At 37.3% G+C, this 27,420-nt stretch overlaps 1 protein-coding gene across 2 annotated transcripts in view; it reads left to right on the forward strand.

Moving 5' to 3' along the window:
• The window catches only part of LOC129353727 (protein sidekick-1-like), a 355,296-nt gene that overhangs the window by 309,453 nt on the left and 18,423 nt on the right, over window positions 1-27,420 (forward strand). Inside the window, exons 28-36 of one of the 2 annotated variants that reach the window (XM_055023085.1) lie at window positions 151-249; window positions 4,675-4,869; window positions 14,309-14,510; window positions 21,954-22,057; window positions 22,161-22,231; window positions 22,986-23,124; window positions 23,566-23,670; window positions 25,963-26,019; window positions 26,326-26,427. In XM_055023085.1, the coding sequence (XP_054879060.1) occupies window positions 151-249; window positions 4,675-4,869; window positions 14,309-14,510; window positions 21,954-22,057; window positions 22,161-22,231; window positions 22,986-23,124; window positions 23,566-23,670; window positions 25,963-26,019; window positions 26,326-26,427 (1,074 nt within the window). The remainder of the gene's footprint in view (window positions 1-150; window positions 250-4,674; window positions 4,870-14,308; window positions 14,511-21,953; window positions 22,058-22,160; window positions 22,232-22,985; window positions 23,125-23,565; window positions 23,671-25,962; window positions 26,020-26,325; window positions 26,428-27,420) is intronic. The other variant, XM_055023086.1, reaches the window with a different exon arrangement.

Consider the following 27,420-nt stretch of genomic DNA (forward strand, 5'->3'; position numbering starts at 1 on the left):
TTGACATTGGGGCTTTGGAATTACATGCTTTCAGTATATTTTTGATATACGACTGGTTTACCTTGTGGTTATTCATTCTGCTGTTTTTTAAGTTTTGTTTTAATACACATTTATTCTGCTGCGAACAACCTTAACTATTTTTATTTCCAGTACCTGGTCCCCCAATCCGTATGATGTTTCCAGAGGTTCGACTGACATCGGTTCGGGTGGTCTGGCAGCCTCCTGCGTTTCCCAACGGCATCATTTTAGGTAAAAAAGAAAAAGAAAAGAAAAGATTTCCAGAGATGCTCACAAAATAACATAGAATCACAAATAACTGTGGTGGTCCTTTAAACCAGGGATTCCCTAGTTGAGACCCTGAAATCTTTCCACCACACCTGATGTTGATGCTGTTGTGCAGGGTGATGGTAATTTGTTACACTTGACATTCTCATCCTCCACTTGTGGAAGCACTCTTGCTACCCTACATAGAATGCCGCCCTGGGTAGTTGTCCATGTTGCACATATCAGAAACCCTCACTGGTCCAGACCCCCTGAATAGAGCACTATTCAGGGGGTCTGGATCAGTGAGGACCAGTAGATCAGAGGGCTGGTTTTTACTAGGCTGAGGTTCATTAGAAAATAAATGTATCTAAAATTTGCAAGATGGCAGACTGGATGACTGACACCCATACTTCAGGGGAAGTAGGGAAGTAAAAGTCATAAGATAACAAAGAGCTTGTTCAGTCTTCATCTTTCAGTTCACTCGGCTGGTGAAGTTTGTGGGTGTATGCACACTATAGTGTTCTGTTTTTTAAATTATTAAACTAGCATGTGTGAAAGGTTCCTTTTTTAAAATAGATGATGTATAGAATCACATATGACTGTTTTATGTATAAGTATGTTTCACTGGATTTGTTGAGCTGCAGAGCCAGTGACAAAGGGAAAAGAAAGGCAGGAAGGAGAAGTATAGAGATTAAAGGGAAAGATAGTATGAGTGTGTATGCTGAGCAGGAAATGGAGGTATTTGTCCTCTCAGCAGGGAAGGAAGTTTAGCAGGACAGTTTGAGTGATGTGTGACTGCATTCTGTTGGAGGGGAGGACATTTAGTGCGACACCTCCCTGTGACAGAAGGATGAGTGGGAGGGTAAATACCTCTTTCTCCATTACACCGACAAACACAAACGGTGTCCTTGTTGAGTGCATTTTATGTGTGCAAATGAAGATAGAAACAACTGTTGTGCACTGGTTTCCTTTGTGTTTGTGACTGCCTCATTTCTCTGCGGGTTCTCAGGGAATGGTTAAAGCAGAAGGCAGATGAAAGACAAACAATGAAAAGAAAAGTTGTGGAGTTTGATTTGGAAAAATGCATCTATGTTCCCTGACAATCTCTGTGGGAACATAGATGCATACAGTGTTTATATACTGTGTTTCAAGTGGATATATAATTTTTTAAATACATTTTAAAAATTTGACTAAAGATAACACTACCCAACAGTAAAATGGCAGATAATTGAGGCAGCATCATGCTGTAGGGTGTTGATTTTAAGTGGCATTTCAGAATGAATTGTGAGAAACATCAACTCAAAAGTGATCAATTTATTCCTTACATCATTCCTTACACCAAATAATTAGGCCTGTAATGATGCATATTAGATGTTTGAAAAGAGCTGCACGATTTTATAAAAATTAAAAAGGATAATGCAGGCCACAGCAGGAGGAATAATATAAGACCCAATGACTATCCTAGGATTATAGATGTAGATGAGGGATTATCCCTCATCTACCTCCAAAGCTTCAATATCCTAAAAATATTTCGCCCAGAACAAAACCATGCCTTGACCTAGATCAGGGGTGCTCAAGAGCTACCTCGAGAGCTACCGTCCTGCAACTTTTAGTTGCAGCCTTACTCCAGTAGACCAGGCTCAGCTATGAACAGGCCTGGTAACGAGTCATTCATTTGATTCAGGTGTGTTGGAGCAGGGATGCATCTGATAGTTGCAGGATGGTAGCGCTCCAGGACTGGACTTTAGCACCCCTGCCCTAGATGATTAGATTTGATTTTTGATCTGGCTGCTATCCTAAAGTCTTCCACATGCAGAACTCACATTAACATACAATCAGACTATCTGATGAGATTATCACTCACTCAACCAGATTAGGTGCCTCTGAGCAGAGTATTATCCTGGCAGTCGCACTATGACCTAATCACATCAGCCTATTTGTGTGTTTCTGCACAGTGTGCAGGAGGGCAGTGTGTATGAAGACTGTATTTGCAACCCATTACAATCTCAGTAATATAGGTCTTTGTGAGCAGTGTTGGCTTGTAGAAAGCTTGAATGGGGATCGCTGGTTAGTGTGTGTATGTGGGGGTTGGCATTATTACTTGACTTACTGCACTGGAGCCTGAGAAACACACACAAGCATTGTACACCATGGGTCATTGCCAAGGATACAGACAGGAGGTTGTTTGTTTATATAATGCCTCTGGAAGAATGTGTGGGTGTGTGTGTGTTTACGTTTATGTGCGTGTGTGTGTGTGTGTGTGTGTGTGCGTGTGTGTGTGTGTGTGTGTGTGTGTGTGTGTGTGTGTGTGTGTGTGTGTGTGTGTGTGTGTGTGTGTGTGTGTGTGTGTGTGTGTGTGTGTGTGTGTGAGATTTCATGAAGCTGCGGTCCTGGCGGTTCGGCATCAAAAGCATGACTTTTGTATCTTCAATGGGAAGAACCTACATGTGTCAAAGAATTTCAGACTGGGAAAATAAAGCACCCCAAAGATTTTATGGGCACTCCTGATAATACATCCTGCAAAAAGGCCTGAGAACTTCTGTTCCATTTTGTCACCTTACATCCACTCACTACCATGTTGGGATTTTAAATTGCACACAAAATAATGTGTAGCTGTGAAGATAAGGGAACAGATTGATTACATACATACACTGCACAAAAAATGAAGGGGACACCTAAACAGAACAATGTAACTCCTATTCAGTCACACTTTTGTGGAATCAATGTCACCAGTTAGGTAGTAACACTTATTCACCTGTTGCTGTGCAAAATGGAAAACTCAACAGGTGGAAATGAGAGGCAATTAGCAAGACAGCCCCTATAAAAAGTGATGCTGCAGGTGGTGACCACAGATCATTTCTCTGTTCTCGTCATTTCTGGTTGAAATTTTAGTCACTTTTTCAATTTGTCAGTGCTGTCACGCATTAAGGCATGATGAGGCTTTTTTTTTTTTTACAGCCCACTGAAGTTGCTTAAGAAGCGCAGCTAATTCTAGACTAAACATCAATGCAAGTGGTGGCAAGGTTATTTGGTGTGTCTCTGAGCACGATGTCCAGAGAATGGATTAGGAACCAGGAGTGGGCGAGTAAATCAGGAGAGATGAATTGGGCCATAGGAGACCTACAATCCAGCAGCAGGACTGCTACCTTGTCCTTTGTGCAACAAGGAACAGCAGGTCCACTACCAGAGGGGCCCTACAAAGTGACCTCCAGCAGGCTATAATGTGCATTTTCTATTCAAAAATAGACTATATCAGGATGGAACGAGGACCCAATATCCTCATATAGGGCCGGTGGTTACAGCCCAACTCTATGCAGGATGATTGGCATTTGCTAGAGAACACCATAAATTTCTCCATTGAGACCCTGTGCTCTTAGCAGATGACAGCAGGTTCACACTGAGAACATGTGACAGACATGAAGGATTCTTTAGATATTGTGGGGAGTATTATACTGCCTGCAACATCCTCCAGCATGGTGGTGGGTCAGTCATGGTGTGGGGAGGCATTTCTTTAAATGGCTACACAGCTCTCCATTTGTTAGTCAGCGGTGCCCTAACTGCCATAAGGTACCGGAATGAAATCCTCAGACCCACTGTAAGACCATATGCTGGTACAGTGGGGCCTGACTTCCTTCTGACAACTTTCTGCATGATGAGGGCACTGATTTTATGGACTGGCCTGCCCGTTCCCCTGACCTGAATCCAACTGAGCACATCTGGAACATTATGTTTTGGTCAATTCACCAATGCCACATCACAGCACAGACTGTTCAGGAGCTAACTGACGCTCTCATCCAGGTCTGGTAAGAGACCCCTCAGAACATCCGGCGTCTCATCAGCAGCACTCCAAGGAGTTGTTGGGAGGAGACGAGTACCAGAAGTCACACACACTACTGAGTCTCGTTTAGAAATGTCTTCAGGACCATTCACTGACACTGAACCAGCCTGTTATGTTATTGTCCACTTTCATATTGAGTGAGTCCAAATCCAGCTCTCCATGGTGTAATAATTTTGATTTATATTGAGATTTTTTTGTATTATTTCCTTCTCAAATCTAGTCCACTGTGTTAATAATAGTTTTTCGCTGACAAAATTTTTTCACTGGTAATTAAGATCTAAGATGCGTTATTTTAGTTTTACCTTTATTTTTGTGAGTCATGAATTTATTTATGACTCACTTTTTTACATTTATACAGCATCAGTTACAGTCATCAAATCTCTATTAAAAACTACTATTATTTATTTATTTTTTTTACATTTTTACTCGTGAATTGAAAATAGTCTGGAAAATAGCACGATGGCAATGCTGTCATAATTTCATATTTAGATGATTTTAGTTCTTGTGGGTACAAACACAGAATTCAACACCAAATAATTATTTTTTTTGTCTTTTCCTCCACTTTTCACTAGGCTACCAAATATCATACTGCCTTTACAGCAGGGACCCTCTGCGGTGGACCACTGTGGAAGTGGGCTCCAATGCTCGCCAGTTCACTGTCACAGGCCTCTCCTCTGAACACACCTACGTGTTTTGCCTCACAGCTCGCACTGCCATGGGCTGGGGCGAGCAACAGGAGGCCCTGGTAATTACCACTGAACGCAGAGGTAAAGAACACTCTGAAGCAGTATCCGGATCAGCATTCTGGTTGATTTATTGAAGTTATTTGACTATTTTCTGAATTATGAATCAAACTTTCTGAGGTGTCAGTGCAACAAAATGTGAAACCAACACTATCAGTAATAAAATTTGACCTGCCTCCTACAAATGATTAATTAAAGATTTGAAACCTGGAGAGACAAAAAGAATTTTCAAAGTTGTATTTATAAGAAAGGTGAGAAAGAGGCAGAGGGACAACAAATGTGAACTTTTCCACAGGAAAGAGGAAATACCACTCTACAGCTGAGCTTGGTCCAAAGATACTTTTTAATGATAGCACCATTCTAGATACTCTATCTGTGCATAGCAGGTTCAGAGCCCAGCACACAAGGTCTCACTGACGGAGCTCTGAACTGAAACAGGAGTATAATGAATGCTATTAGCTCTCTGGGCTTTTATTTCTGCACTGAGTCAAAATATCTGCTGTGGGAAATAAGACAAAACCTCAGAGACATTTTTGCTGCTATGTTTGCAGTGAATAGTATGTGGTTGATGGTTTGCTGATGTTGTTGCTTGTAGTTTTTGCAAGATTTGAAAGAAAAGTTGTTGTTTTTCTGTGAAGATACAAAAGTGTGTTCTCTGTGTGGGTGTGGATGCGTTAGTGTTCACTGAGGTAAGGTCCAATTAGAACACCTCCTGAAAATGTAATTTAATGTGATAAATAATAGCGATTGCATAATAAGCCATGTCAAAAAGGTCCAATTTAAAAAATCAGCATGTTTATTTTGTTTTGATGAAACAAAAAAGCTTTTACTGGTAACTTTTAATGTTTCTGCAGTTTTTTTGTGCAGATATCTCATGTGGAATTTGTAACAATAACTTTTCAACACAGTTATACTGAAGAATTGCAACGATGCATCTATGAGTGATTGAGCAAATGGAGAAACAGCAACCTCCTTTTTTAAAAGTGGGGTTGAAAATATTTTTACTCTCCCACTTTTTGACAAAAATCTAATCACAATCTGAAGATCAATCTCTAAATGATATTTTATTTTTGTGTGTTTGTAATTAAATCTTAGTACAGTCTGTGTTTTAAAAATGCCTGAAAAATGGATCAATTTTGCATCATTCTGCCAGTATATTTAAAACTATTTAATTGAGCTCCCATATGAAGTTCCAGACTAAAATTTGTCAGTCATCAATCTAGATAAAGACTACTACAGGTTTCCCTTCCTTAGAAGAAAGACAAATTGGCCAACTGGAAATATCTCTCATTATGGAATTTTTGATTGTGCTTTAACCCTTGTGCGATCCTAACATTTTTTTACTCCCCTTGTCCTACGGGTCAAAAATGACTCGCCCTAACAAAAGCCCCAAAATAACATCTATTTTGCATGATGTAACAATCTGTTATTTATCAATTCAACTTAAATGAGTACATTTTATGTCATGTATTTTTGTTATACAATACAAAAAGACAATCAGCAGTACTATACTTTTTTTTTATCACAAACCAAGTGTTGTAGCAGTTTTCTTTTACACAGTGAAGGTTTATTATTGTAATAATATAAATGTTAAGTAATTACTTTTGAATTAATTATACTAAAAGACACAAAAAAAGAACAATTTGGAACTTTTTTGTCAACGCTTCATTCCTTTATATTCCTTTAGGAAGTGAAGTATAAAATACCTCTTGTGACGCAACAAAACAAAATGTACCTTGATTTTGTGAACAATTTAACATCAGCTCTTATGTTGACGTTGAACAATATTACTGTTGTTCAACATCAACATCTTATAATAATATGAGATGTTCAACGCAGAATAAAAATCATCTTCTGCTCAACATAAGGTGTTGAACTTATAAGCTGTTCTTGTGTTGAATATCTTCAACATAAGCCAAAGAACATCCTATCGTTCCCATCCCATATTAAACACAATATGTTCAACTCAAGATGTTCAAGAAAATCTTCATAACATAAAGATGTTCGCTGTATGAAGACACTCCTACTTTGAACATCTTCAGTACAAGAATATCTTCAGCATCAGATGCCGATCATCTGATGCTTAAGAACTCATGTAATACAATATGTGCAAACGTACAATGTAGCACCTGATGGACAGTGAAACGTCTGTCCATGGCGTCAGCAAGCAATCAACTAGTGGTACTCAGATTCAGCATACCTTCATATCCTCTAAACTTAATTTATGTCTAAGACTGTTTTCTGTTGTGTTTGGGAACTTGTGTGATGTGGGAGGTTAGCTGCAGAATGAAATGTAATATTTTTGATACCAAGTCTATTAGGAACCTTACAGAGACCACTTCCCCCAAATAGTTTTAGTACAGATATTTTGTTCACATCTACAAAGACAAACCGTACCAAAGATATCATAGTTAATTTTAAACAGACTGCACATCTTAGCTGCAGAAAATGACCTGTGAAGACACTTTCAGCAATTAATTTGACTAAAGATAAATCCATGGATGAGTTTGCATAGATCTTGCTGGGACATTAGTCCTTTAAACCTGGAAATGTTCTTCAGGTGAAAGAAGGCCGACTTTGTGGCTCTGAAGGTTCAGGTCAGAGTCCATCACTACTCCCATATTTCAGGTCTGATGTCTAATTTATAGCTGTAATAACTGAAGCTGTTTGCTGACTCTAGATTGTTCATCCTTTGTTTCAAAGATTATTCCTTTGTTTTGTTTCTATTCAGCTGGAGAAAACTATGGCACATCCATACGCTGATTTTTTTTCAGACCATTTGCTCATAATGACTTTGTGACAGTATAATGTAGAGCTGTGAATCATTTGCATACCTTTCTTAACTTATCTTGCCAGTGGATAAAAGACTGTACAATAATTCAATTTTTAGAAGTGCCTCAAGTGTGACATAGGCTGCAGGGTGACAGACTTAGCAGCGTTGTTGTTTCCCTGGAGCAAGAAGGTCCTAAGTTTATATCCTGGCCAAGGGTCTTTCTGCATGGAGTTTGAATGTTGTCCCCAGAGTGCGTATACATATGCAGGTACTCAGGCCTCCTTCCACAATCCAAAATTATAAGTTTGATTAATTGATTTGTTTAAATTGTTTCAAGCTATCAATGGGTGCATGGTTTCCCATCCTGCATGTCATTTTATTGCCTTATGATGAAGTGACAGACAGACAGATAGAACAGTAGAACAGCTACAGAAAATGAAATTTAAACTGATCAATGATTGTATATTGAGTCATGACGAAAAGATCCAATTTACAAAAATAAGCTTGCGATGGATGTTTTTTAACATCACAGCTTATGTAAAACAGTCACAGAAATTGAAATCAGAGAAAGAACAGCGAGTGAAATCTGCAGAAACAAGACTCAGGTTTTTAGCTCCTCATCAACAAGCAGTTTGTCAATGAACATACATGTGCCATTGTTACAATCCACTAAAAATGATCACAAATTAAAATATGACCTTTTAACAGTAGAGGATAATTTAACAAGTACAGAACAAGACAAAATGACATTTATTGACTCTTGTGGACAAAACTGTGAATATTAAGCCTTCCAGATACCAGGTCTCCTGCAGAGTTACATTGAGAGTTAGAAATGTAAAAAAAATAACCTGGGGAGTCTGAACAACTTCAAATTAACTTATCTATCACCTAAGAGGGGATTAAGTATATCTCTTGCCAACAGCCTTGATTCTTCCATTACTTTATTTGTCATTAAAAATTAAAGTGAAAAAAAAAACAGACATGGAACCATATCTGTACACTACCTCTTATTTTGTAAACCTTAGTAATTATTTCTGATCAACACTTCTGTCATTATTTTTGCAATTATGGCAATTAGGATTTTAGGGCAGAAAACATGCTGTTATTCCCAGTAACATTTCATCTAATCTTGGCACTCGGTGGTCTCATGGCAAAGCATAAACAAAAACAGTAAGATGATTTCTGAAAAACACAGACTAAAAAAAGAGTATGACAGCCTGCTCCTGTGGTGAGATTTATGATGTTTATCTCTGACTGTTATTTTCCTGCTGTTCAGTTTCTAAAAACCTGAGACTGAAAATATTTTCATTTTTCCAAAAAATGACTGCTAACAGCCTGAAAGTCAGAAGAGATTCTTTCTGTAACTTCCAAGCAAAAAGTAAATGGAAGAAATAAAGCAGTTTGTTTTGATTCAGAAGTTATGAAACAGAACATAAACAGCCCAAACCCACTCTTTGAGAATTTTTGCATTGTCTTTTATTACATCTGGAATCTAGAAATAATAAGATCTTTATTATTAGTTATTATCTACGTTGGTTCAAATTCCAGAATGTTTCAAAAACAACAGAAAAACTGTGAAAGAACTCCCTACCACGTTCTATCTGCTTCATCATATGTTATTTGTTTTATCAGAAAGTTAATACATCTTTGCATTTTTTATAGTTTATTGAATATTGCTCTTCTTTGCTTTTTAAATAGTTTTAACAATCAAACCATCTTGGCTTTTCTAGGATTTTGTTTTGATAACTTTCAGCAAAGAGACTTTAATGCAATCCATTTCTGATCTCCTGCCAGTTCAGCAGCACAGTCTTTGTCAAGCTAGGTCTAACAAAAACCAACAAAACCATCTAAGTACAACAATTTTGGATGGCCTAAAAAATCATTTTTAATATCTCGGAAACCAAAGCTGCACAAACAAACATTTTAACGACATAAACGGAGCACTGACCAATCAGACTATTTGCTGGATTATTTGAGTAGGTGGGGTGTCAGCTTCACGGAGGTCTGTTTCACTTCTCCCATTAAACACCAAGTTAGCAAAAAAGCTCTCCCTCTTCAGATGCCAAATAAGCTGCATTTCCCTCCCAATTCTTTTTTTCTTTTACATAATGACCAGTTGTGTCCACCTATAGTTTGTGAAGTAGAGTAATCGTAACGTTTTTTTTTTCTTCATGTTGGCCGCATTTTGGCCACTATTTATTTTTCTCATTTTCAGCACTGACCTTACTTAAAGAAAAAACTTAAGGCTTACAAAAACTTTGTATTTTCTGTCCTGGAGGGTTTACTAAGAAGCTGGTTCAGTTGTAAAGCAGGTTAAGTTAATCTTGTGGTTTAGGTAAAGCACCTAATTTTCTCAACTAAATGATGCTGCAGGTTTATCTATTAGCAGGTTTAATTTTGCCTGCACTTGGTTGTGTACATTATTTTAAGTGTATTTGACAAGTTTACCAAAATATAAAAAATGTCATTCAAACTGCATTTGCCTTGTTTTACTTTTTACTTGTACTTTTTATTACATTACTTGAGCACATCCATTTTTACAGTAATTTTCATACTTAAGTACAAGACATTTCACGTACTTTAATACACTAAAGTAACACTCAAGTAACATTTCAGTCAGTGACTTGGACTTTTACCAAAGTCATATTTTGGAGAGGTACCGATACTTTTACTTGACTCCGAGATTTCAGTACTTTATACAACACTGAGCAGAAGTACTCGTGCTGACAGAAGCCCACTTGTTCTTACAATTATGAGTTTATTATCAGAACAAAATCTCAACTGTGAATCAGAAAAAAGGACAACCGGCATTCAAAAGAAGATGGTATCAGAAAGGAAGTATAGAATAAGTTGGATTTTGATCGCACTGGACAACGGTGTTGTGAGGAGGGAAGAAGAAGACAAACACATTTGAGCCAAATTACTTGTGATAAGGCTGAGTGTAGGAGGCTAAGCATTGTGTAGTTATCAATGTGTGCTTGGCTGTGATCGGTTTTTTTTCCACAAAATAAATGTAGATTAATTAAACTTCAGAGACAATCAATAATGCTTTTATTTCTGGAGTCAATCAATAGGTCGATGCCCCCCACAATGAGACAGTTAAGCCTGCAGGTGTGTTTCTACTCGTGTGTCGAGTTTGTGTTGAGGTCTACTCATCACTTAACAAAGCTGTACAGAGATAGCAACTCCAAGAGCCAGCCTTCATTTTGCAATTGAATACCAAGGACAAAAACACACACGCACGCATGTTTGCGTGTTTTTAGTTGAGATTTAAAAGAAGTCAGGGTTTCCGCTGTTTTACAGTTTTCTGGACGTTTGTTCCAAATTTTTGGTGCATAGATGCTGGAAGTTGCTTCTCCTCTTTTGGTTCTGGTTTTGGGGATGCAGAGCAAACCAGAACCAGAACCTGAGAGTCTGGAAGGTTGATACAACAACAGCAGATCTTTGATGTATTGTGGTGCTAAATCATTCAGTGATTTATAAACTGACAACAGTATTTTAAAATCTATTCTTTGAGCTACAGGGAGCTAGTGCAGGTGATTTAAGACAAGCAGCAGCTTCTGGATCAGCTGCAGCTGGAGGATTGATTTGTTGGACAGGCCTGTGAACACTCTGTTGCAATAATCAATGCGACTAATGATAAACGCATGGATGAGTTTCTCTAGATCTGGCTGAGACATTAGTCCTCTAATCCTGGAGATGTTCTTCAGGTGGTAGAAGGCCGACTTTGTAATCGTCTTTATGTGGCTCGCAAGGTTCAAGCCCAAGTCCATCACTACTCCCAGGTTTCGGGCCTGATCGCTAGTTTTTAGTTGTAATAACTGAAGCTGTGCATTAACTCTAGATCGTTTCTCTTTAGGTCCAAAAATAAATTACTTCAGTTTTGTTTTTGTTAGAAAGTTTTGGCACATCCACACATTTATCTGTTCTAAACATTTATTCAGTGATTGGATGGGTTCAGAGTCACCTGGTGACATCGTAGAGCTGTGTGTCACCCGCATAGTTATGGTAGCTAATATTATTTCCTGTTATAACCTGAGCTAGTGGTAGTATATAAATATTGAATAAAAGGGGTCCTAGGATTGAACTTTAGAATACTCCACATGTGACCTTTGACCTCTTTGATGAGAAGTTTCCAATTGAAACAAAAAAATCACTGTTCTTTATGTAAGATTCAAACCAGTCGAGCACCGAACCGGAGAGTCCAATCCAACTCTCCAGTCGATTCAGTAATATGTCATGGTCGACAGAGTCAAAAGCTTCTCTAAGATCCAACAGAACCAGCACTGTGGTTCTCCCACAGTCCGTATTTATATGGATATCATTGAATACTTTGACTAGGCCAGTCTCCCTGCTGTGGTGAGCACGAAAACCAGAATGGAAAGAGTCAAAGCAGTTGGTCATCATGAGGAAACTATTTAATTGTTCACACACAGTTTTTTCAACAACTTTGTCAGGTTTTGGATCAGCCTGTAATTCTGCAGTAGTGATTTGTCCAGATTGTTCTTTTTTAGCAGTGGTTTGATGACTGCTGTTTTCAAAGCCTGGGGGAAATGCCTGATGAGTTTACTATTTGGTAGCATCAGTAGCAATAACAGGCAGGACTTTCTTAAAGAAATGTGTGGGTAGGACATCCAGATAGCAGGAGCTTGACTTATAATTTCTTCTAGGGTTTTATGATAAAGTAGTTGAAAATAGGTCATTTTTCCTGTATTTGTTGTGTTTGGGTACAGCAATGGTTCTGGCTTTAGAATTGATGTTCAGATTAATCCTCTGATTTTTGAATTTTCTCTGAAAATTTGAATTTTCTCTGAAAACTCAAAATCACTTTCAATATCACTTACCCTACCCTAACACTAACCCTACTTTAACCCTAACCATTACATACTTAATAGTAACCAAAACTCAATTCACACCGTAGTCTGAAATCTAACCCCTGACCAACAAACAGCGTTTCCCCTTGTTTCCCCTTGTGGGGACCCCACCAGTAGCAGTGAGTCCCCACAACGTGGGTAGTATATAGTATGTGTCAAGGAACATGGTCTCCACAAGGTATTACAAACATATGCATACATACTCACACATGCATGTACGCACACTGGCAGCATGTTGAGAAATGTTTTTTGTTGATGTTGAAGGCATTAAATGCGGTGGTTCACATAAACCTTTATCCAATGTAGCACATACTGATAGACATATAAAGCTCTTTGTGAAAGTAGTCACACCCCATGGACTTTTTCACTGTACAAACACAAATTTCACTATGTTTTCTTAAGACTTTTTGTGATTGTTTATATAAATTAGAACTTAGATGTTAATTGGGAAGAAATAATTTATAGTTTTTTTTTTTAAATGTCTTACAAATAAAATTCCAATTTTTTGCAGTTACACTTGCCAGACATGAGGAAAATGGCCATCAGCTGAAATTGTTGTGCATTAGCTTCTATGTTTAGTAGCTTGAGCTCAGTCAGCAGGGATGGAAGGAATCTTTTACGTTATATAGATTTAGACGTGGACTGTATGTCAGTCTCTTTCTTTTCCAAGAATGTTTTTGGATTTACCAGGATGTAGTTTTAACTGTATGTTCCTATCAAATGCAGAAGCAAACTCATCTTTAGACCATGATGCTGCCATCATTATGTTTTACTAGTAAGCAAAAATAATCAGAATAAAATAATCTTTTAAATAGTTTTAAATAGTTAATTTGACAAGATGTGAAAAATATCAAAGTCGGTTGCAAAGGTTTGTAGAGGACTGCAACACACGAGCAGAAGTTGAGGCACACTTTTCATCACACTACGGAGATAAACTTCCTTTATTCTTTTGCCTTCCCCCTGTAAGAAAAACAATAAAGTAAAAGATGAGAAGAGTTTACAGGCACATCTAAACAGTTTAGCAAAAAAAAAAAAAAAAAAGATTTCCACATATAATGCAAAACTGAGGACTCTGAAGCACTGAGCAACAGTCCACCCTGAAAGATGCTTCTGATGATGCTACGTTCATGGTTACTCATGATTGCATAAGTGTGGCCATAATCATAAAGATTCACATTTTGTAGATTTTCTAATATTCCTTGTTTCAAAGAAACCCAAGTTTGGATTATTATTCACTGTGAGGTATTATTATTTCCAGAAATAGCATCTGAAATATATTACTTTGTAAAGGATCTAGTTTGTATGTAGTAATTTTAATAATTTTTTAAATAAATGAACTTTTTAATTGCGATGAAGCTTCCTAAAAGTTCTGAAAGCCAGTTATATATAAAAGATTTTATAGGTACTGCTTATTGCTATATACCCATTTCATGTCAATTGTTATTATTTAAGGTAATGGGAAATGTGGAGGTTTTTCCCTCATTAAAAGGTTTTATGGCAGTTCACTTTTAAAAATGTTAAATTTGCTCCGTTTTTATATTCTCAGGTCAGTAACCGCAAACTAGGTGGTTAGAGCTGATACAAACTAACACTTTGACTAACTTTGAGTGGTATTCACAAGGGTTAACTTCCTCAAATAAGAATAATTATGAAGAAAATTCCAGATTAAAAACTTGTCCCAACAATTTGCTATGGCTAAAATTCTTTTGAATATCTTAATTTTCCTAAAATGTTACAAAAATGCATTAAAGGAAACATCTTTACTACTTCTCCCTGCCCCTCATTTCTCTGCCTCCCTTCCTCACCTCCCTTGCAGAGCGCCCCCAACCGCCCAGGAAGCTTTCTGTTCCTCAGGATGAGGTGGAGGCTCGCCGACTTCGTGTTTACTGGGCAACTGGTGGCTCGGGCTCCTCTCCTCTGAGGTACTTCACTTTGCAGCTCAAGGAGCTGCCGAATGGGCCCTGGAAGACCCACACAGCTGACATCCCACACAATGTGACATCCTGGACAGTCAACAGGTACGCAAAAATACAGACATACTTATTAGATGAAGAAGCAAAAATGTACATTTCACCCTGATTGTCTACAAAAGACAGTTGCCATTCTTTGTCTTTTACTAGGGAGTGAATCAGATCATTAGATCCTAATGGCTTCAAATTGACATTCATTCACCAGTAATGTTTTTTTAGAAACAAAGTCTAAATCCACTGTGTAATCTTGTCTGGGATGGGCTTGTTTCAGTGCTAACCTGGTTGTTATGTTGAATAGTGTAATATAATAAGTAACTGATTTTGTTTTGTCTTTTTACTCATATTTTACATTAAACATTTTTTACCAAAAAACAAAATTAGATTTTGCAAGGAAAGTTACTGTTGTACTAAACAAGGTAATGTATTTAATTGTAATTACCTAGTAAATCATTCAAACTACAGATACTGTAGCTCTGGACTTTGACAGGGCCATTCTAAAATAAGTGCATGCTTTCATCTAAACCAGTGATTCCCAAAAGTCGGGGTCATGATCTGACTTGGGGCTATTTATCAATAGGAGTGGGCCTTAAGATCCTCTTCAGAAACTGAAACTGAATTATAGAAATATGTATTGCTTGTGAACAAGCAATACACTGGCTGTTAATGCGATTTGTTTTATCTTTGTCACTCTGTAACTTTGTTGTCCAGTCATGAGTCTGTTCTGCTATTTTATCGTCGCTCATGACCGATTCCATTCTAGCCCTGCTTGCAAATGTAGAGTTAGTGTCTTGCTGGAGGTGAATCTCTGTCACAAGATTTTCCTCCAGGATTACCATGGATTTAGATCCATTCAGTCTCCAAATTAAGCAGCTTTAATCAATCAATCAATAAATAAATAAATCAAAATTTATTTTTATAGCACATTTCAGCAGGAAGGCATTTCAAAGTGCTTTACATAATAAACACAAAAACACAAAGTCATGCAACATCGAATCAATAATCAAAAACATTAAGTCAAATGCCATAACAATGCAAATATAACATGTTTAATATGTAGGTACATTTGCAGCACTTTCAGCCAATAATCATTAAATTTGTAATTGATTACATGTCAAATCCAACTCTAAACAGGTGGGTTTTTAGTCGAGATTTAAAGGAAGTCAGTGTTTCAGCTGTTTTACAGCTTTCTGGAAGTTTGTTCCAAATTTGTGGTGCATAGATGCTGAAAGCTTCTTCTCCTAGTTTGGTTCTGGTTCTGGGGATGCAAAGCAGACCAGAACCGGAAGACCTGAGAGGTCTGGCAGGCTGATACAACAACAGCAAATCTTTAATGTATTGTGGTACTAAACCGTTCAGTGATTTGTAAACAGTATTTTAAAATCTACTCTTTGAGCTACAGGGAGCTAGTGAAGGAAATTTAAGACTAGTGTTATGTGCTCTTTCTTCTTGGTTTTAGTTTAGTGTCCTCACGGTGCCACACGGCACTGCACGCTCAATGGTAGGGGAGGCCTACCATGTGCAGAGACTACAGATGTCTCCAGTTCCATTCCCAGCCTGTACCATCCCCTTCTCTCTCAGCTTTTCTTCTTGTCTAGGTGCCTGTCAAAATGCCATAGTGCCACAAAACCTTTTAAGAAAACCAGCATCCGATCAGTAGCATGACACTGCTACTGATGTGTTTCACCAACTGGGAAGGTTGTGTTCAGGGTGTTCGGGTCTGAAGAGTATATTTTCCACCATGCATACATTTTGTTCCTGTCTGACCAGATGATGTTGGATCTGTCAACATGATTCAGGCTTTTTGTCAGAACTCGTCCATGCAGCCCATGTGGGTAACTAGCAGTTGTCCTGTTCTCAGATTGAATATTGTTTAAGAACTGTTTAAACTTCTCCACAAGCCTGACCCTAACCTATCTGCTGTGCTGTGATTTGTTTCCTTTGGCTCTCTAGCAAATTTCTAAACTGGTCACATAACATCTCTATAAATCCAAAGAGATAAGAGACTTGTAAAGACTTCTGGTCACAATGAACTTTCTATCAGATCTTTATATATTTGACTAGACTTTAGAGGACTAAATTCTAATATACTCCAAACTGTTTAAAATGTAGTGAAAAACTATTTAGATCCATTTTGTTTTCATGTAATTTATGTGGGCACATTTGCATTATGGAGTTGGGAGCAAATGGGAACAAACTGTCTAGAACATTAATTTTAAAATGTTTTTCACAGTAGTGAGACTGATACATTTTTAATCAAGTTAAGTGGAGGACCAATAATTAATTAATAGCATTTAATCAAAAACCAGCAATATATTCTACACCCAGAAACCCTTTTCACTTCAAAATCACGAAACAAATAGGGCTGTGAGCTCAGCAATAAAGATATTTGTTTTTAATCTGTTTTTCAGGTTCTTCCACCATCAAATTAGTGCAAAGTAGTCCTGATGATCAATAGTGTTTCTTTGAATAAATCGTCTTTTAGAAATAAGAACTATTGATACTTTTGGGAACATCTGTGCTAACTGCTGTTTGTTTGTTGGCAATGTGTTGCATTGAGATAGATATTTCATTTGAAGTAGAGGATTTTAGTCTAGAATATCTTTGTTGACAGTTCAGCTCTTTTTTGCACAACTTGAACACAGCAGTAGTATTTTCCAGCATCTAATCAGGTGGGGAGTTTTTTAAGCAAAATGAAACCCAGAGAAGCAGCTTTGGCTTGTGCAGCACATTTCTAGGCATACCAGAAACAAACCAATACAAATGTTTGGATCGGAACCTTTGAATGTGAACAATGTGATTAATTGCATTAAAATGTTCAATGAGTTAAAATCTATGTAACTAATTTATTGATATTCAGTTGTTAATATACTGGTCCTAGATTTTTAATATGATTGATCATGCATTAATTTAAATAGCCTAAGCAACTTTGTGCAAATTGGCTGTAAACTTGGCAGTAAAGAAACATTTGTTTATTTACAGTAAAGTAAAAAAATATATCCTGCAAAGAATGAGTCAACAGTTGTGGTAAAATGAACATGGCTACTTCATAACCAGGGAGCAACTCACGTATCACCTGAGCACTGAAGGAATTGCTCTAACTTGCTTATATCCCTTTTCCATCTGTCTCTGTCCACTCCTGAGCTTTCAAGCTTGACTGTGTCTTCTGTCCATTCTTTCTTAAGAACAGCTTTTGCCTTTTCATGTGTCACCCCTCTTGTTGTCCCCGTCTCCTTCCCTTTCTCTCTCCATCGATCAACAGCCCCAGCTTTCAGAAACTATCAGCAAGGCATTTTTTCCTTCAAGCATCACCCCTGCTCTACCAGTTGAAGGGGGCTTCAGCACTATTGTCTCTTCCATTTCACATCCTCATCTTCCAGCTCTCTATGATAGTGTCATTAAGGCAGCGGCCAACATCGGTCGGGCTCTAACTTTGCCGACAAAGCCTAAGAAGTGGGGCTGTGATGACTTTTTACCAGTGTCGGGAGTGTGCTTCGTGACGTTTAAGCGTTCTTCTTCTCGAGTGATCATAGAGCTATTTGAGATGCTGGAGTGAGCTTTCTCTGTTTCGACCTGCCTCAGGGAGAGTCTGCCTGCCATCACTGTGGAGCCGCTGTTGTTGTTTTGATGCCATTTCTGAGATCTTGTTGCAACAAAGAATGGAGAAATTAACTCGCATTTCTACATGCTCACCCATGCTTATTTTTCCTGAGTATTAATTGTTGTTTCCACAAAACTCTAGAAGCAAAACATCATGCCCCCCAGACTTATCTGCACAGGCACATTTTTCACACATACATCTTCAAACATTGTCCTTAACATCCTTTCAGCACTGTTGGCTCCCCACTAGTTTAGGCTTAGTGTCTTTGGTGTTCTATTCCTTTTTGTACACAAATCTTTCTAAAGGTTTCAGCTTTCTACCTCTATGCGTGTAATTGTGAGAAATATATACAGGTTGAAAAATCAAAGTAGTAAAATAAAGCAACTTTCTGTGGTCACAGTAGCTTTTCTCTTGGATTGAGCTGGATCGCTCCTTCAAACTGGTATGAAACCACAGCTTCACAAACATCTGTCTTCTTAACCCCTGAAGATAAAAGCAAGTCTCTCCCAACAAAATTGACTTAGAAGGTAATGTGTTTTCACATAAACAGTAAAATGTTAAAGTAAACCAAATCAAAGAATTTCAGTATTTTATGATTTGCTACTGTTTTATGTCACTTTGAGAACAAGTGCCTCTAGAGTTAGGCATTTTTAAATTGGCTGATATATATTGTTATTCTGGGCTCATAATATCCTTCACCTTGAACAGAGGAGAAATGCAGATGTTGTTTGAATATTGTAATAAAAACACTTTGACTCTAGAGACAGTTAGTAAAGGTGAAGGCTAATTGTTATTCAAGCATTAGTGTGGTTTCCTAAGGCCACTGAAAGAGAAAAACATGTCTCAAAATAGGTGAGAAGGTTATTTCAGAAAAATATTTATCCTAAGCTGTTAAAGGTACACAGCAGCGTTTTAAATGTTTGTTTGGTTTTGGTAAGTAGTTGAATTCCTCTTTATGACTTGAAGAAATGCCTTTGAAGGATAGGCAAATAATTTCCAGCAGAAAAAAAAGACTGGCAATAAATTATGGACGAGTAAGTATTTTTTATGCATTACACCTTTTATTTGATCTCTTGTTTTTAGTAGGGCTTAGTTAGGAGCTCTGAGTATCTTGTGTCGGGAAATTTGCCTACAAAGGCTAAGACAAAGCAAACTTTAATCACTTACAGCACACTCCACATTTACTGGCATTCATCATAGAGATAAATAAATTCCCCTGTTACTTATTTTTATTACCAATGAATTGTGGTCCACACATTAAGTACAGACAAGAACCCAAACTGAGGAATAATAATAATTGTATTTTTTTAAGAAGGCGCCGGGGTAGATTATGTAAAATAAATGCAGCTGAAATCTGTTTGTGGAGTATTGTGCTTTTTAATCAGAATATCCATTTGTCTGGTTTCCCTAGTGTAGAAACAATGTAAAGTTTTTTTCACCGCTCTCCAAATTGTGTTATTATACGTCAGGAAATGGCTACAAGAAATTTGATTAGATCCTAAACTTACACATATCTACAGTCAGGGCAATAAGTTCAACCAGGCATTTCCAACTCCAGTCTTCAAGTTCCACTGTCCTACCGTTTCTTCATGCATTCCTTCTCCAATACAACTGAACCCAAAGGCAGAATTAAGCTTGTTTCATGTCAGCAAGTTTTACAGAAGCTAGCCATTGATTTGATTCCAGTGTGCAGGGAACCAGGACAGAGACACTCGAGGCCTGGAGTTGGAGACCCCTGCATCATACATACCAAAATAACTAAACTAACACATTGAATTGTGGACCACAATTCAGCTTACAATAAACAAAACAAGATTTGGATTTTAACAAATTTTTTCAGGGGAAAATACAGAAATCTGTTTTATATTTTTCACAAATGGAATAAATGGGGATCTGCAAAATATATGGAAATGGTCATTACAATAACAACTCCAAAGAAATGCTTGGATGATGAAGTTGGTATATTTCAGGTACTATAATTTCATACTAATTTTATTTATATCATATTTATATTTTATTTATTTATATTATAAACATTGTTTGTATTCATAATGCTGAAATTTACTAGTAGTGGTAGAGACTTATAAGAAAAATATGGACAGCAGTTAAGAAAATATGCGTTAATTTTGAGTAATGTTGTCAGCCCTACGTTAATATTCATGACTCACTAAATGTGTTTTAAAGAATGTAAAATCCGTGTCTATTTTTAATTTATTTATTCTACAAGAGATGATCAAATGTAGATCAGAGTCCTTCAAAAACATTGAAATAACCCTTTAATTTGGTGTGGATAGGTACAGTCCATTCCAATCAGACACAAACTTCATTGGAATTAGGCTGCTTCTGCACAGTCTTAAATAATTAGCATGTTGTTAATCAGCACTCCTCAATATTAAAAATATGGTTATATTGGTTACTGTTGTGATGACTACATAACTTGCAATAAATCTGTTTTCTTTTCTTGGCCATGTTGCAAACTCTTCCTTTAGCATTTTTTCTACACAGTAATCTGTTTCAAGTGAGATTACACTCATTAAAACTGCCTGAATGTGTTAGTGGCATGCAAAGTGTGAACTGAAGACACTTGTAAGCTATGGTGACTGCCTTCTATTCAGCCCCTTTGATATAGTATTGCACATTATGTGATTGCTTAAAGATAGATATATTTGCAGTACATTGGGCCATCTTGCCATCTTATCCAAAATGTTATTAAACAAACTATTTAAATGTGCTTTTTTCTTCTTCAATGCTAATGTAGCTAGCTGAGGTTTATCAGCCAGACCAAAAGCAGTCCCTGTGTCCTGATTATGACAGCATTTATTACTTAGTAAGACAAACAGAATAGAAAAAACAAGAACAAAAAACAACTTCACCCTAAGAAAAAATACCTTGTAAGTTTGGAATAACATAAATGTAGCAAAACACTGTTGTACTGTAATTAGTTTCATGTATTGATCAAAGTGTACGTCAGTCTTCCTGCCTTACTAAGACTGCCTGGACATGGCAATTTATTCACTTTGCCATGCAGTAAAGGCAGATCGTAAGACAGAAAATAATTTCAAGAAAATAGCTACTTACATTAACTTATCCATGTTTACAGTCAGACTGTAAATATGAAAAAGTGTTGCCACCTCACCCTGTTTTGATAATTGTCTGAGAGGGAAAAACATATATGTACATATGTGTACATATATGTATAAGAAAATATATATATATTGATATGTACATATCAATCACAGTAAACATTTCGCTGTGAGAACATTGTTACTCCAATAAAAGTTCACTTTGCTTTTAGATTTTACATCCCTTTGAGAGAACTCATCACTCTTTGCTCCTTTGGTATTATAAAGCCAGAAACCCAGAGATTCTGCTCAAAGTTTAATAACCAGTTAATAATTTTTGGAAACACAATTTAACTGAGTTTAGTTGTAGGTTCTCTGAGCATCAGGAAGGTTTAATAAACCTTATATAAACAATTGTTTTCTGTCAACGTAAACCCTTTTAAAGTACATTTTTTTATAATTTTGTTTTGTTTTATCTCATGAACCCACAACATGTCATTTTGCCAGAATACTGATTTATGCACCAATTTCACTGCTAATGTTTGGCAAGAAAAATCGTTCAAAATGGAAAATGACACTTAGATAAATGTTGTGAATTATGCATGACGATGATTGTGCAACAAATTTCTGTCTTTTAATATAAATGTTAATGTTTGAACATGTGGATTAAAACAAGATCATATTCAGACAAAGAAATCCCTTAACACCATATTTCCACTGGAATTTGACAATGTGTCTGTTTGCGTCTTACACTTGCTGTGAGTGCTTGAAACTTAAGTGTTTGTGCACACTTTTTGGATAGTAAAGCTGATTCTGATTGTGGTTGTTTAGGCTGAAGCCCTTCACATCATACAAGATTCGAATGCTGGCCACCAATGACGTAGGAGACAGTGTCCTCAGCAAGGAGACAGAGGCTGTTACTACTCTTCCGGATGGTAAAGACCAGGGTTGGAATGGAGAATGAAGGGAAACCTGGAGTAGAGTTGATATCTGTATGAAGCAATTACCTGTTCGTTTTTTTGTCTGTCTTCTTTCCAGTTCCTAATGAGCCTCCAGTGATCCTCTCAGTGAAACCAACAACTACTACCTCAGTGATGGTGCAGTGGAAGGTATTTCTTTTCTTTGAACATAACAAATGTTCTTTTTAAACATAGATCTCAACTAAGCATACTATATTTTAAAATATCACATTAATCATTTACTTTAAGAGACAGGCTTGTCAGATTTTAATTGTATATAAATTTGCTTTGTGTTGGTGTCTGTGAATTTGGTTATCTTTATTTATTAAAGCAGAAAATGTCAAAGAGCAGTGAGGATAAATTTTAAGTATGGAGGGAAGTAGAAAAGAACAGAGGGATGGACTGTCTTTGCCAGGAGAGAAATGTCCAACTCTTAATGATTATATCCCAGCAAGCAATGTGGTACAGGTTGAAAGGGGCCCTCAGCAGTCAATTCAGCAACAGAGGAAATAGAGAGGAAGAGGAAAAGTCAGTAGATCCCTTCTGAGTACTTTACAGCTTGCCTCTCTTTCTCTACTGTCTGTAAATGTATGTTCTCATCTTTGTAGCCTTATGTCAAAGCAGAAAGAAGCAATGAAAACACAAAGTAACCAGCAATTTCATCAACCTTTCTGAGAGTTCCAAACCTATTGAAGCATCACTTCCCCCTTTGCAAGTTACTGCAAGACCAATACTCTGGAAGACTAATAAACTACAGCTCAAATGCAGTTCTGATGGCATTCCTTTGTCCAGTCTGTGACAAAAAAAATAACTCAGTTGAAAAAATTATAATAGGCTCACGAGTTGTTTTTGAGGAAATGTATTACTAATGTCTGTGGAAATGTATATGTTGCATGTTTTCTAGCGCCCCAGTGAAGACAGTATTAATGGAGTCCTGACTGGATACAGGCTGTATTACAGGGAGCTTCCTGTAAATGGATCCACTGCCAGGGATGGCCGAGTCCAGACAACCAAAAACCATAGCACAAGTGCCCTCATTACAGGTAAGTAGATCTGATTTTTATGGAGTCAGGGTTGCTATGTCAACTCTGTACACAAACAATGCTAACTTAACTGTTCAACAATCTACCGTAATCTAAAGTATGTTTTATTTTTTGCAAGTTGCCCTCTTGCCCAACTGAGAAAGGGTTAACCAAATCTGAGAATCTCAAGGCTCTAGAGTGTGACCAATTGCACATGTAACATAATTTATTTTAAAAAAAACTTTGAAGCAACACTGGACCAACTAGTTATTCTAGGAAAATAAAGTCTCTGCAACACAGAAAATCTCCCTTTGGTTCAGCGACAGACAGATATTAGGCCCAAATTGCACTCTAAGGGTGTCCAAACTACGGCCAGTTTTTATTGGACCACAGCAAATTCTGAAAATATAATGGATATGGCTCGCACAAAAAGCTTGAGCTCAACTCTGTTGCACTTCTCAGGTTCAACACCAGATGGAGCCAGCCACAGAAACGAAATTTTAGCTGAGAAAAACTTCTACCGTGAGTCACCAGAAATGGCAACACCGCAGAAACACAAAATAGCAAGTGAGTGTAGGAGATTTCAAACACGGTGGGAAGATGAGTATTTTTTCAAAGAAATCAACAGAAAGTGTGTCTGTTTGATTTGCAGTGAAGATGTTGCTGTGATGAAGAGTATAATGTCCGTCGGCACTATGAGAGCAAACATCAGAGCTACACATCGTACACTGGTGCAGAACGAACACAGAAAGTCAAGCAAATGGCAGCTGGCCTGTAAGCTCAACAGCAGGTTTTTTTGTACTAATAAAATACAGGAAAACGCCACAACAGCAAGTTATGAAGTCGCTAAACGTATTGCCCAGCACGGCAAATTGTTTTCAGACCGTGATTTCATAAAGCAGTGCCTCATCAAAGTCACAGAAATAATGTGCCCAGAAAAAGTGTCTGATTTCAACAATGTGAGCTCATCCAGAAATACAGTGGTACGCAGAATTGAGGACTTGTCAGCTACCCTGAAACTTCAACTGAGAGACAAAGCTTGTGCTTCTGATTTTTACTCAATAGCGTGTGATGAGAGCACAGATGCGACAGACACTGCACAACTGTTCATTTTTTGCGGGAAGTTGATGAAAATTTTTGCTGTATGGAGGAGCTGCTTGATACTATGAGCCTAAAAGACACAACGACAGGAAAATATATTTTTGAAGTTGTGTCAATTGAAAAGATGGGGCTCAAATGGGACAAGCTCTGCGGAGTAACAGATGGAACGCCGGCCATGACGGGCGAGCGCAAAGGAATGGCATTGTTGTTGTACGCAAAGGTAAAAGAGAGCGGAGGTGAGGCTGTTAGGATGAACTATATAATCCACCAAGACGCTTCTTGGTGGATTATATAGTTCATCCTAACTTTAATCTTTGTGACCCACAAAGATTTTCAGGCTTTCCAATCTGACGTGGATGCTGAATACGGGGATGTACTCTACCACTCTGATGTGCGCTTCTGCAGCGGTTTTATTCGCTGAGATCAGAAGTCAACCAGTTTTTAAAAGAGAAGGGACAACCTCTTCATGAACTAAGTGACCCTTTGTGGCTGGCAGACCTGGCATTTTGATCTCACGCATCATCTGAATACACTGAACAAGAACCTACAAGGAAAAGAACAGCTGGTGCTGGGTTTTCATGTGCTCCAGGATGTGCACATGAAAGCCTTCTGCGTAAAGCTCCGCCTTTCTGAGACACAACTATGAGGTTGTAATGCTACACATATGCACTTGTGTGTGGCCCGGCCCTTTGTTTATTTTTCTGTATTTGGCCCTCACTAAGAAAAAGTTTGGACACCCCTGTCGTACTCTAGACCAATTAGAAACCATGAAGGGCAAGTTATGTCATCAAGTTATTGTCTGCCATTTTAGCTTGTGAGCAGTAGGCCTATAGCTCCACAGCTCACAAAAATATTTATTTTGTTGTTGCTAATATGGTCTCAAATCTTAACATAGCTTTTGTTCAACTCTGAACACTTCAAAGTCTCAAACTGAAAAAACAAGATGAATCACTGGAAACAATTGTAACAGTTAATAAATGTGTGTTATTTAGTCATTATACTGTTTGATTGGCTGAATTTTAACCAATGTGAGTCACACAAAGCGACACCATTTACAAGTTGTGCATGCTCCTACAGTATTGACAGACTGTCTGTTAACCACTTTTTTAAAAGTCCTGATAAATGCACTGCACTGGCATTTTTAAGCTTGAAGTTCTTTTCACCGAAGCACTTTACCTTTTAATAACTGTAAGTTAATTGTCTTATACAATTCTGTTTACAAAGTTGTTAATCATTTCCAATTCAATATTGCCTTCATGACAATTAATTTAGAAGGAAAAGTGAGTCTGCAAACTGTGATATTAAATGTGACATGCATGACATAACTCCTGTGTTGCCATCAGCTGTGTTCTCATTGGTTGGTTGGACTCTCATAATGTCAGGATTCCCTGGTGTTGGAAAACTTGGAATGAACCGCCACCAATTCAGAGAACCCTATTCAAATGATAATTTTTAGCATTTTTATTTGCATTGTACACTATGGTGTGTTCATCTATTTTTCATCTTTTTTGAGGTAACGATTTTTTTTTCTCTCTACTCCTCACACTCAGCAGCATTTGTGTCTGTGGTATAGAGTGGTGAAAAAAATTCTACCTAATCCAAATATAAAGTTCTGCAACAATACTGAAGCAAAAATATTGTTGAATGGTTTGCTCTTCAATACAGTGATTTTATTAAATCCCATTATAATTGAGCGGTTTGTTGTTGGACTCAAAGCACAATTGATTTTCCATTTGTTTTTCTTTCACTCTTCCAAAGCCAAGAGCACCTTCAAGACAGTCAGCAGTGCCTCACTCACAGAGTTTGAGCTGACACGTAAGTTACAAAGTCGATCAACATACAGCCGAAGTCTTACACTGAGACACTGATTATGGTTATAAATGTCATATTCACTTTTAACGAGATAACAAGAACTGTGTCCAAAAGTGTGACTTCATTGGGGATGTTCTCTAATAGACATAGGGTGAAAAAAATATACATAAATCCTCAGTTATGTGTGCTGTACAATTATTATGACATTATTTTGACATTAATGTCAGATGTAAACTTCTGACTGGAGATGTGTGCTTTCTTGTTTAGTAAAATAGAAATGTTTTGAAAAGATTTGATATTTGCTTACAGAACTAAAGAAGTTCAAACATTATCATATTGTGATGACGAGCTACAACATTGTTGGTGAGAGCCGTCCATCTGCTCCTGTTGAGGTGACTGTTGGAGAGGCAGGTAGGTGAAAAGAAACAACCATGAAATATATATATAATTGTAAGATGTGACAGAAGAAAGTGTTGTTTCCAGGTTAACTTCTATATTTCCATTTCTCAGTAAAGATTTGTGAATGCCTTCGGTGCAAAAAAGGAATTTCAGACTTTTGAATTTTTGCACATTTATGTTTTTACTATATTCAATAACAAGCTATATACACCATGTATTTCTTTAGGACATGAATACTTAATTTCCAGGTAACCTTGAATTTTCTTCAAAATTATTCTACAAGCATTGCTCTAAATTACCTCCAACTGTTTTCAGAGTAGAAACAATCAGACTCCTGAATGTTGAATGGAGCGTCACTGGATAGTCTGTATTAGCATTCTGAAGAGTTTTTCTGCTCGGTTTAGTTACAGACACCAGCCCAGGACAAGTTAAAGACCTGCTGCCTTTTATTGGCTTTTTTATTACTGTAATTCATTACAAAGGCTGCTCTCTAAGGTATCTTGAACTAATTGCTAGTGTGTTTTAGAGTATTATCTCCTTGAATAGCAAATGTTTACCTCTGCTCTAAATTCAGAGCATTTAGGTAAAAAGACAGCGTTCCAATAGCCTGTTGTTAGCATGAGTCTGTTTGACTGAAGGAATGACAGTAAGTTATATTTTGCTTGAAGTTGCTGTGACTAAAGCTAAAATAACAAAATAATTGATGAAAAAGAATAAGAAATTTGTTTTCAGCCAATGCAGATGCTCAATTCTGAGTTGCTTTTAGGATTTCATCAATGACCTTTCATGTAAAGTGCAAAGATACTGAGGAACCGTGTGCACTTTCAGTTGAAAAGATTTTTAGTTTTATTGGAGTTTTAGACTTTTTTGTCTTCTTTTTTGTGGGCTTTGTCCAGTAAAATTATCTTTTAAATTCTCTGTTGAGTTCTTTAATAGGGAGCATTCATGTGTATCCATCATGAAATACCACACAAGGTCAACAATTGTATAGTGAAGGCTAACCTC

The sequence above is a fragment of the Poeciliopsis prolifica genome, unplaced genomic scaffold (genome assembly GCF_027474105.1).
Source record: "Poeciliopsis prolifica strain line A6 unplaced genomic scaffold, Auburn_PproV2 SCAFFOLD095, whole genome shotgun sequence".
NCBI lineage: Eukaryota > Metazoa > Chordata > Actinopteri > Cyprinodontiformes > Poeciliidae > Poeciliopsis > Poeciliopsis prolifica.